Raw genomic sequence first — 12,313 nt, forward strand, 5'->3', positions numbered from 1 at the left:
GCAATCAGCAAGGTCCCGTAGGACCTTGGTCGGCTCTTGGCTTCATACCGGCTCTACCTCGCGCCCCCAAACCTGCGCAAACGCGGGGAGACCGCGCCCTCTCGCGATTGCGTTCCCGCCGCGGCTGGACCTGGAACCAACGCCCCCCGGGCCAGGCTGCTGCTGCTGCGGCCGAGGCGGGGGCACCAGAGGAGGCGGTGTCGGACCGCACGGGGCTGCGCGCGCGGGCGCGTGGGGGGCGGGGGGCGCCTATATAAGCCACGCGCGCCTCAGCGCGCCGGCCTGGGAGGGAGCGCTGAGTCGGCGAGCGCCCGGCGCCGCGGACGCCGCCAGCTGGCCCGGGAGCGGAGAGGAAGGAGCCGGGAGCAGACGCCGGGGCGGGTGGCGCGGGTCCACCGACGGAGCTCTCCTGGCTCCCGCCCGACGTCAGAGGCCGGCCCGGGCTGCGGCACCCGCAGCGGCCTGCGGAGGTGAAGCCGGGCTGCGGCGGCTGCAGGAGGCGGCGGGCCTGGCAGGGTGGGCAGGGCTGGGCGGCCCCGGCCGCGGGGAAGTGGGGGGCGGCTCGGCATCCCCCGGGTGGGGCCCGCCCGGCGGTGGTCCTGGGTTTTTCTCGGGTGCTCCCCCTGGGGGGCGCCTGCAGAAGTGGCCCGGGCGGGTGCCTGGGCGTCCCGAGGGCTGGGGGAAGGGCGGGGGTCGGTGTCCCTGGGGCGCCTAGTGGCGGCGGGTGGAGGCGCCTCTCGCGCGGGCCCCTGCGGGGGTGTGGGATCAGCGCGGACACGCAGGGGGCTGGTCATGCCCTGAGTTTGGGGATGCTCCTGAGGGGGTGGGAGGGACACCTCCGATGCGCGGGACGAGGCGTGTGCGAAGGTCACTGACCGGGGCGTGTCAGGCTCCCCAAGATGACCCCTTAGCCAGTGGTTGGGTGTAGTTATGGGTTAGTTTCAACAAAACAGAAAACCAACTTAGGGCGCCGGTAGCCCGAGAGAGTAAGTTCCTCGCTACAAACGTGCAGTCGGGACGGACTTGCCTTGCTGGCCCCAGAGCAAAGGGAAGTTAGCCTTGTTCAAGAAGCTACTTTTCAGTTAGTGAGTGAGAGCTCTAAAAAATTGTGTGTTCTGGTTGGTTTGTTTTGTTTTGTTTTTTAGTTCTTTTCTTTTTTTCTTTTCTTTTCTTATGTTGTTGTCAATGATTGGGCTTCAGGCTGGTGGTGAGGGGTAGGGTAAAGAGGGGAAAGCTTATTTTCTTGGTGTCATCACTGGACCATAGACATTCTTCAGAACGCAGACTGCTGTCATGAGGAAGCTCTGCAGCCATTGCTTGAGCAGCAGTCCTTCCTCGTGTGTGGAAAACGGAGTTTCTGGAAACATTCCCCGTGTTGTCGGTCTTGCCTGGTAAAGGTGCTAGTCCTTGGCGCTGATTGCCTTGCGCGCAGGGAGATGGAGGCGCGGCCTCTGAAGCAGCACTGAGCGCGGAGCTGGCTTCTGTGCAGGAGAATTTCGAGGGAGTGGGATGTTCCCCGGGAGGGGAACCCTGGATGGGCCCCTCTAGTCCTAATTTACGTTGATACTGAACTTTTCCCCCTTCCCTCCTTCAGGATCAGCTGTTTCAATGGTGCAGTTCTCTTCATCGCCTTTTGGTTACCAGTCACCTTCAGGCCATTCGGAGGAGGGAAGGGAGGGGACTATGAAGTCGGCCAAGCCCCAAGTGAACCACAGCCTTGGGGAAAGCCAGCGGGCCCTGAGCCCCTTGCAGTCTCCTCTCCGGTCCGCGGCCTCTCCTTCTCAAGCATATGAGACCTACATTGATAATGGACTCATATGCCTTAAACACAAAATTAGAAACATCGAGAAAAAGAAGGTAACTTTTTTCCCCCCTCCTTTCTCCTAGCCAGGCATATACACCATTTCAGGTAAGGGTTAAGGAACTGACATTTTGGCTTTTTATCAGGGCTCATAGATTACTTCCCAGAGATTTAACTAACCTTGGGATTTAGCTGGCTGAAAACATACAAGCAGGCTAAATATTGGATATATTAAACATGTTCTGTTTGATTTGTCAGCATGACTGAATACAAATATTCTTCATAGTAAAATTATGCATGCTACTGTTGAAATATTTGAAGAGCTAGCTACTTTAAGTCGGGTTAATTCCTTGAGTATAGTAGTAGTGTTTCTTTTCAGAGATTGCCTGATTTTTTAGCTCGTTTCCCGTGTGACTTTCTGCAGCAGTTGATATTGCAGTATAGATGCTGCAGTCATTGGAAGCTTTAATGATGGTGGAGCCAGAAAATGTTTCAGCACTAATTTTTGGGTTGCCAGGTGATCCTTTAAGATGGGTGGGTGAAAGCATTGTAGAGAGCCTTGCACAGGGACTCTGAGGTTATAATCAGACTAACGTTACAGTAGATGCTGATGTAAAGATCTCCACATCATTCCTCATTTCCTGAGTCATGTAGCCTGTGGAACAGTGCTGCACGTTGCTTTGTTGTGTCATGATTCTCTTTGCTCGTGATGATAAGGTGAGTCATTCACTCTCTGACCTAGGAACTCTTCAATATTTTTATGCCAAGACCTAGTTAAACCTTAGGAAAGTTGTTTGTAATGGAGGAGTGAGAAGAGATTTTTTTTTAAAAAAAGTCTGATTGACTGTTTCTTTTCCTTCTAAAAATGTTTTTTTTATTTAAAAAAATATACCCAGGAACATAGTGAAGAAGGGCCAGTTATGAGTAGCTTCTCTGTAGCCCTAGCTCTTGCCAGTTGTCTTTTGAATGCATAGAGTTGATCAGAGTGATAAGGTGAGTGTGCCTGGGTCAGCACAAATTCCCTGCCACTGTTGGAAACTAGTCAGGGCAGGACCTATTCAAAGCAGGATCTACTGATGGAGGAACTATGTGTGTAGGTATGCTTATCCTCTCTGGCTTCATGATACTGTCTCTTTGAATACCTATCTGACAATACCAAAGCTTTTATTTCAAGCTTCTGAGAAAACATCTTAAAGCTATAAAGCCAAATGGGAGGAGTCTAAATGTTCTTTTAGAATACCATCGTGGGCCATGTAATTTTCATGGGGACAATAAATGCAATTTATTTGTTGTGTGTTTACTTAAATATCAAATTTAATATAAAAATAGCTTCAGTTTGAGGCTACTATAATGCTAGAAAAGAAATCTTTTACATTTCTATACTTCCATTAAGAAGTTTTTTGTCTGACAAATGCCACAAAACTCAACAGGTGACTAACGGTTTAAGCATGAGGTTCGAGTAGGGTTTCTCAGCCTCAGCACTATTGACTTTTTAAAAATATATATATTTTTTATTGATTTCAGAGGGGAAGGGAGAGGGAGAGAGAGACAGAAACATCAATGATGAGAGAGAATCATTGATCAACTGCCTCCTGCATACCCCACACTGGGGATTGAGCCCATAACCTGGGCATGTGCCCCTGATTGGAATCTAACCTGGGACCCTTCAGTCCACAGGCTGATGCTCCATCCACTGAGCCAAACCAGCTAGGGTCAGCACTGTTGACTTTTGAGACTGGATAATTCTTTTTTTTTTCTTGAACACAGGAGAGTGGAGACTGGATAAGTCTTTGTTGTGTGGGGCTGTCCTGTGAATTGTAGGATGTTTAGCAACATCCCTGGTGTCTACCCACAAAATGCCAGTAGCATGCTCCACCTGTCTGCCATTCCCCCAGCTGTGATAACCAAAAGTATGTCCAGACATTGCCAGATATCCCTGGGGGACATATTGCCCTGATTGGGCACCACTTGGTTAAGGACATATGATTGACTAGTTAAGTCTTTGTAGTCTAAACATGTAGAGAGGCTATTAAGAGAAAAAAACCATTTTATTACTTTTGTAATACCAGACAAATGTTCATTTGTGTATGATATTTTTCCCCTAACTAGAACTCATGTACTCAGTTGCTGCGTGCTTTGTAGTAAAATGATACTTTTGCAGATTGATGGATTACTTTAGTAATTGTTTTCATAAGAAACAAAGTCTAGTATTTATTTGCTTGAGAATTTTATATCAGACTGTAATAGATGCAAGTTTCTCTTTTGTAGCTCAAATTGGAAGATTACAAGGATCGCCTGAAAAATGGAGAGCAACTTAATCCAGACCAATTGGTAAGTGATTTTATGATAATTTGGTCAGACTTGCTGGTTTCCTTTTCTTATTAAAACTGTAGATAGACTAGATGAGACTAAATATTTGATAGGCCAAAAAAGATCAGTGAAACCTGGCGCTTTTTTTTTAACCTAACTATAAATATTAGACTATTTATAACTTTTAAAAATGTTGTTTAACTTGTCCATGGTATACCTGGTAATTGCAAGTTTTATCTAATTTAGATGAGACTTTTTGCAATATAGAAATAAAAAAAATGTTTCATTGTTGTTTATCTTTTTGACTTGATCACATCTCCTGGCTAAGAAGGGACAAGTTAATCTAAAAGTTATTTGATCTAGCTTGTACATCTGTTGTCTTTTATCTTCTCAACAAAGATTTTTGGTTGTGTGTCATAGATACTGGTATTCAGGGACTTTCCCTGGCCACATTGACTGTTCTTCACTGGCTTGAATTTCTGTGATGTAGTAGATTATAGTTTTGCTGAGGCACAGATTTGAATTGTGTGAGCTCTGACAATGATGTGCTCACATAGCTTGTGAGAGGACTTAGCTGGACATCCAATATCTCAACATGGCTTTGTTTAAGTAGTCATAGTATCCTATATAATAAAAGGCTAATATGCAAATTGACCAAACAGTGGAACCACAGGTCACTATGACGTGCACTGACCACCAGGGGGCAGATGTTCAATGCAGGATATGCCCCCTGGTGGTCAGTGTGCTCCCACAAGGGGAGTGCCGCTCAGCCATAAGCCTCTGTGGCAGCGCTAAGGATGTCCGACTGCTGGCTTAAGACCACTCCCCGTGGGAAGCAGGCCTAAGCTGTCAGTTGGACATCCCTCGAGGGCTCCCGGACTGCAAGAGGGCGCAGGCCGGGCTGAGGGACACCCCTCCCCCACAGTACAAAAATTTCTTGCACCAGGGCCTCTAGTGTTCAATAATGTTTAGAGTGATAAACCTTTTCTTTGTGTAAATATCCTTAAAGAAAGTGTTCTGATAAGGTAGTATTGTTGATTTGGGGGTAATATTTGGGGGTAAGGATGGTGGTTCTCATGATAGCTCTCTAAAATACATCAAGGACATTGGTATATTTCAGAGCTCCAGCCAGAAAAACTTTAATCCCAATAATTCTTACCATCTTTATAACCACTTGTTGTTCTATAATATTAACTTTGATTTCTCTTTTGAGAAATATGCTGCCAACTGCCAATTTTATATTTGCCAATATATTAATTTTGTGAACTCTAGATTTCTTTATCCAGTTGCATATTTGACATCAGATTTTACCCTACCCGCCAAAACCTGTATCCCCTTTATCTTAGCTATGTCAGTTAATGGCTTGATGGGCTAGAAAAGCGGTTCTCAACCTGTGGGTCGCAACTCCTTTGGGAGTCGAACGACCCTTTCACAGGGGTCGCCTAAATACATCCTGCATATCAGATATTTACATTATGATTCATAACAGTAGCAAAATTACAGTTATGAAGAAGCAATGAAAATAATTTTATGGTTGGGGATCACCACAACATGAGGAACTGTATTAAAGGGTTGTGGCATTAGGAAGGTTGAGAACCACTGGACTAGAAGGATGGAGTTGGCAGAGAACCTTGGAAAATTTTTCATGTTTCTCTTTAGACTAGAGGCCCGGTGCATGAGATTCATGCATTCGGGGGGCGGGTCCCTCAGCCTGGCTTGCACCCTCTTGCAGTCTGGAAGCCCTCGGGGGATGTCTGACTGATGGCTTGGGCGCCCGCTGGCAGTTGGACATCCTTAGCGCTGCCACAGAGATAGGAGAGGCTCCCGCCACCACAGCTGTGCTCAACAGTTGTGAGCCCTGCTTCTGGCTGAGCGGTGCTCCCCCTGTGAGAGTGCACTGACCACCAGGGGGAAGCTCCTGCATTGAGTGTCTGCCCCCTGGTGGTCAGTGCATATAATTGTGACCAGTCCTTCTGCCTTTTGGTTGGTTTGCATAATTAGCCTTTTATTATTTAGGATTTTACATCTAGCCCATTAGCAAGTTTGATCAGTTCTTTAAAATAAATTTAGGAACTGACCATTTTTCATAAATTCTTCTTCTGTTATCCTGGCCCAAACCACATCATCTTTCATCTGCATTACTATAATAGCTTCCTCACAGGTTTTTCTGTCCTGCACTCTCCAAGTCTATTCTCAATATCGTAGCCTCAGTAATCCCGTTCACATGCAGGTCAGATGGTCATTCCTCTGCTCAAAAGTCCCCATTGGTTCCCATCAGGGTGGCAGTGTGAACTTACTGTGGCCTGCAAAGCCCTATAAAATAGGCTCCCTGTTTCCTTTTACATCTATTGCATTTCCTATCCTTTTCTCCCTTGTTACCTTCAACCTAGTTACACTGGCCTTCTCTGTTCCTCAAACATCCCAGGCACCCATCTGCCTCAGGGTTTTTGCATGTGTTGTTCCTTCTGCCTGAGATATTTTCCTCCTAGATGTCCAAATATTGGGGGTAAGGATGTGGAGCTCAGTTCCCACCTTCCTTCTGCTTTTGGTTGGAAGGTCATCCAGTAAGCCTGTCTTGACAACACGATACCTCTGTTTTCCCATTCACATTCCTTAGCTACTTTCCTTTCTTAAATTTTCTTCATAGAAGCACTTCTCTGACAAGCTGTAAAATTTTGTTTGTCCTTTCCTTGCAGTGTAATTTCCATTAGAAATTTTGTCTGTTCACTGCTGTTTTCCTAGTACTTAGAATAGTGTGTAGTATATAGTAGGCATGTAGGTGTGTGGGTTATTACATACCAGAGGCCCGGTGCATGAAAATTCGTGCAAGAGTAGGCCTCCCTTCCCCCAGCTGCTGGCATCAGCTTCCCTCTGGCACCTGGGACCTGGGCTTCTGTCCCCCGGCCGCCGGCAGGCACACAGGACATGGGCTGGCTTTCCTCTGGCCCTGGCTTAGTCAGGAAGGACGTCCAGAATGACATCTGGAAGACATCCGGTCTAATTAGCATATTACCCTTTTATTATTAAAGACTAGAGGCCCGGTGAACGACATTCGTGCACTAGGGAGTGTGGGGGTCCCTCAGTCCGATCTGCACCCTCTTCAATCTGGGAGCCCTCAGGGGAGCCCTCTCCAATCCGGGAGTTTCTGTCTGTCTTTACAATCATATGAGTGAATTGTCTGAGACCCCAACTCAGTTTGGTTTGTTGCTCACAGAATAATAGAGGCATTTTTTTTTCTTTGCTCCATTGGTGGAGATTTCCTGGAAGTTTTAGGATATCTTCCCTTTAATTTTTCCTCGACACTCTGACTTTACTTATGTCTTTCACCTTTGCTTTTTCTCCATCCCCCACCACAACAGTAACTTGCTCCAAGCTCACTTTGCTCTAGTGTCTAGGACAGTGATGGCGAACCTTTTGAGCTCGGCGTGTCAGCGTTTTGAAAAACCCTAACTTAACTCTGGTGCCGTGTCACATATAGAAAATTTTTGATGTTTGCAACCATAGTAAAACAAAAACTTATATTTTTGATATTTATTTTATATATTTAAATGCCATTTAACAAAGAAAAATCAACCAAAAAAATGAGTTTGCGTGTCACCTCTGACATGCGTGTGATAGGTTTGCCATCCCTGGTCTAGGAGATTTGTCTGCCACCAGAACTATGATTCCCAGCATTCTTGGTGCTCCCTGCGCTCTGGGCTTCCGCTTCCAGTCCTGCGGCTGCCACCAAAACTATTCCCAGAATTCTGGTGCTCCCCGCGATCTTGGTTTTCCTTTCCTGCTCTGTCTCTGTCCCATGGCCTCCCACTCTGCCAAGTCCTCCAAGCCACCAGCTCTCCCTCTCTGCTCTCCATCTGGCGGCTTGGGGAGCCAATTTCCCCAAGCCACTCCACTCTCCACTGGCTCTCCTGCTCTGCTTTCTGCCCAGCGCCTGTGTATGCAGGTTAATTTGCATACACACTCCTGATTGGCTGGTGAGCATAGTGGAGGGACAGTCAGTTTACATGTTTCTCTTTTATTATATAGGATAAATTTACTAAATATATGATGATTGAATATTAGGTTTCTAGATGTGATTAAGCATATGGCTTGTGTTACTTTTGAGAAATAACATCTCATACAAGCATTGTATATTTAAGGTATTTAGAAAATGCATTTAAGTCAGAAGAAGAAAAATCTATAATCTGACCTCTCGGAAAATAGCTGTCAATAGTGTAGTATTAAGAAGCTCTAAGTTTAGGTTTTAAAATTGGTACTAATTTACATAGCCCAGAAATTAGGAAAGATTAAAGAAGATGCAGTTTTTATTCACCCTGTCTTTCCTCTGTTCAGTTTTCATTTTACAAAATAATGATTGCTAATAGATTCTTATATATCTGTTCAGAGTTCCTTTAAACCTATATAAACAAACACATATTCTTCTTCCTGCCTTCTCTTTTTCCATTTTCTATATAACTTAGTTTAATGTAAATACTTAGGGGGCCTTTATTTTTGCTTCTTCCTTAAAAAAAAAATAAGACTATTTTTTGAGCAGTTACAGGTTCATAATAAAATTGAGCAGAAAGTATAGAGAAATTCATATACCCATCACCCCATGTTTGCACAACCTCCTTCACTATCAACATTTCATTACTAGAGTGGTGCATTTATTATCATTATAACTTATTATAATTAAACCTATGTTTATGCCCTGGCCAGTGTGGCTCAATTGGTTGAGTGTCATCTCGTGCACCGAAACGTTCATAGGTTTGATTCCCGGTCAGGGCATATGCCAGGTTGTGGGTTCGATCCCTGGTCAGGGCACTTATAGGAGGCAAGCAATCCATGTTTCTCTCTCACATCAATGTTTCTCTCTCTCACTCCCCTCCCTCCCTCTCTCTCTAAAAATCAATAAAAAACATTAAAAAAAGATTATTAAAAAAAATTCAGAGGGAAGGTGGAGGTTGGTGGGTGGGTGGGGAGAGATTAACCAAAGAACTTCTATGCATATATGCATATCCCATGGACACAGACAGTGTGGTAAAGGCCTGGGGGGGGGGTGCAGTGTGCAGGAGGTCAATGGGGAAAAAAAGGGGGACATCTGTAATACTTTCAACAATAAAGATTAAAAAACAGCAACCCACAAAACCAACCTATGTTTACACATCATCATCACTCCCAGTCCATAGTTTACGTTTCGGGTTCATTCTCGGTGTTGTACTTTCTGTGGGTTTGGGGAAATGTCTGAAGGCATGTATCCCACCATTATAGTATTGTACAAAATATCCCTGCCATAAAAATCCACTGTGTTCTACCTATTTGTCCACCCCTTTTAATATCATGTCAGTGTTTCCACAATGCACGGTCTTTACAGTTTGGTTGAATTGTTCTGTGAAACTATCTGAGCCTGTTTTTTTGGGGGGTGGGCATGGGGCTTGAGTTTTTTTTGGGGGGGGAATATTCTCTACTTTTTCTTTGGAAATTGTTATGTTTAGATTTTTTTTGGAGTCAACTTTTCCAAACTTTCCTTGAAATTTACTTATTTCATTCAGTTTCAAAAATTTATTTGCAAAGACTGGGGCAAAATAATTAAAAAATAAGTAAAATTCTGGGGTGGGGAGAGGGCAATGGGGGAAAAGGGACATATGTAATAATTTCAACAATAAAGACATTTAAAAATGAATAAAAAGTCATACCTTTAAAAAAATAAAGATGAGTAAACAACAACAAAAATTGAATCATAAAAATCAAAATAAAATAAAATTATATTTCTGTGTTACTTTGTGTTTGTTTCTAATTTTTTGTGTAGTTGTATTCCCTCAGTTCACTCTTAAGTTAGTGTTTTAAAAAAATTAAGCCAGATTTTAGACTTATTTTATTTTTCTCTTTTCCTTTTATCTTTATGCTTTTCTTAGTTTATTTGCTTCATTTTCTGAGTTGAGTGCTTAATTCATTTCCTCCCCCCCCCCCCCCCCTCCACTGATTGGTATTTAAGGCTGTAAATTTTCCTTCAAGTATTGCTTTCACTGTGTATTATGGGTTTGATACTGTAGTTTCAATATTTTTTGGCTAGAAATGTTATAATTTTAGTTTGTAATCCTCTAATCCAACAATTTTTGTAATATTGTAAGTAAAGCTTCCTATAATCTGCATGGCTGTTGTAACCTCTTTTGATAATATAACTCTTAAGTCAACCTGTAAAGACTAAGCTATAGACTGCTAAGATTTCACTAAGATTGCACACAAGCCTAGATTTCTCCTTTGAAATAGTAAGAAGAATGTCTTAATGATGTTTTCTAGAGTCCCATTTGTAACTTTAGTATTGATTTTGGTTTTTGTCTGGATTTGAAATGGAGTACCGAGATTCAAGTAAATGTTTGAGCAAAAAGAGAGAGGTACTTGATGCTTTCATTTCCACCAAAGTTTTTATTGTTAAAGAATTAGGATTTGGTGCCCATCCCTTGTTGCTAAACTCTGACCCTACTTTATATTTAATGCATAACACTAAGCTCATTAAGTAATGTGGAATCTTTTCTATAGTCTCACTGCTATTGGCCTAGTCAAGGCAAGCCACCTAAATGTTACATAAGCTTCCTAATTAATCTCCTTGTCTTGAGACCTCCTGTTCCAGTTCACCAGCTCTACTTCTCCTAGTGTTTTTTTCTTGAAACAGAAATCTCAGTATATGATTCTACTGAAAAGTTCTGAAATTCTGTTCAGAACTTTTAGCAAAAAGTTCTGAAATTCTGTTCAGAACTTTTAGCATATTTGAGGCTGTCTGAGATCATGATCTGAACTACTTTTTATTTATTCAACAAAAATATATTAAGTACCTACTCTGGGAGATACTGTGCTTATTGCTAGGGTTATAATTCCTAAGGACAAATTTGATGCTTGTCCTTATAGATATAATGTGATGGGGAAGAGAAGAAGGAAATAAGCAAATATACATGTGATGGATGTGAAGGTAAAGTACAGAATGACAATAGAGTGTAATCAGGAATCTAACCTAGTCTGGAGAGTTGAGGACAGCTTCTTTGAAAAAAGAAGTGCTTTAGTTAAGACCTAAAAATTGAATAGGGCCTACTTAGCCAGTTAAAGTGGAGAAAGAGAAAGAGCAGTGTAGGCAGATGCTAACATGTGTAAAGGCCCTGAGAAGGAAAATAACGTTTTTACAAAGGGCTTTCTAAGAAGGCCAGTATGGATGGAAGGATGAGCCTGGATGGGGAAAGGCACGTTATGCAGATCCTTGTATGGCATTTAAAGACTGTTTTTTTCCTAAGGGCATCAGAAATATTATAGATATGTTTGAAGCAGAGAATAACTACAAGGATCTTTAATGTTGTAGTTGAAAATTTCCTTTTTCTATGTGAAGAAAGTTTTGGAGATGGTAAAGATGGATGTAAGGAGACCAGATAAGGGTTGGCTGTAGTTTAAGTAAGAGATTTATGAGAGCTGTTTCCTAGGTGGTGGCAGAGGGGTTTGTGTAAAGTAGTGGGATTTGAGAGGTAAAATCAACATAGCTTGGTAACTGGATGTATGAGTAGAGGGACGAGCCAAGCGTGGTTTCCAAGTTCTTGAACAGTTGGATAGATGACAAAACCTTTTATATATTGGGCTTGGAAATACTAGGAAAGAAGAATGTTTTGGAATGGTGGGATGCAGAGCTCAACTTTGGACCACTGGTTTTCAGAGAGGAGAGAGTGGGAAGGCAGAGAGGAAGGAGGGAGGAAACGAGGGAGGAAGATGAGAGAAAGAGAGAACATCAATGTGAGAGAGACACATTGATTGGTTGCCTCCCACAGGCGCCCCAACCAGGGCTGGGGACTGAACCTGCAACCCAGGAACACTCCCGTTACCAGGAATCGAACCCGAGACCCTTCAGTGCAAGGGCTGATGCTCTAACCATTTAGCAACAGCGGCCGGGGCTACTTTGATGAATCTTATATATGTTAAGTGAGACACAGGTGCCAGATTTTTTTAGTGAACTAACTGTTTTCCAAAATTATTGTACCATTTAGTCAAATACTGGAGTTCCTATTGCTCTATATCTTTATAAAGAATTAGTATTATCAGACTTTCTTAAAAACAGCATTATTGAGTTATCATATACATAACAGAAAATTAATCCATTGTGAGCGTAGAATTCAGTGAGTCATAGTAAATTTGTAGAGCTATGTAATTGTTCCAACAGTCCAGTTTTAAAACATTTTTATAAACCCT

The 12,313-nt window shown here is 43.2% G+C and overlaps 1 protein-coding gene across 2 annotated transcripts in view; it reads left to right on the forward strand.

Moving 5' to 3' along the window:
• The first annotated feature begins 426 nt into the window (after positions 1 to 426).
• Positions 427 to 12,313, forward strand: part of CAPRIN2 (caprin family member 2) — a 45,683-nt gene continuing 33,796 nt past the window's right edge. For both annotated transcript variants that reach the window (XM_070407814.1, XM_070407815.1), the window contains exons 1-3: positions 427 to 470; positions 1,595 to 1,857; positions 4,070 to 4,132. In XM_070407814.1, coding sequence (XP_070263915.1) covers positions 1,609 to 1,857; positions 4,070 to 4,132 — 312 coding nt within the window. In that variant the 5' untranslated portion in view covers positions 427 to 470; positions 1,595 to 1,608. The remainder of the gene's footprint in view (positions 471 to 1,594; positions 1,858 to 4,069; positions 4,133 to 12,313) is intronic.

The sequence above is a fragment of the Myotis yumanensis genome, unplaced genomic scaffold (assembly GCF_028538775.1).
Source record: "Myotis yumanensis isolate MYYU_CA2020_CCGP unplaced genomic scaffold, mMyoYum1.0.hap1 SCAF_3, whole genome shotgun sequence".
Taxonomy (NCBI): Eukaryota; Metazoa; Chordata; class Mammalia; order Chiroptera; family Vespertilionidae; genus Myotis; species Myotis yumanensis.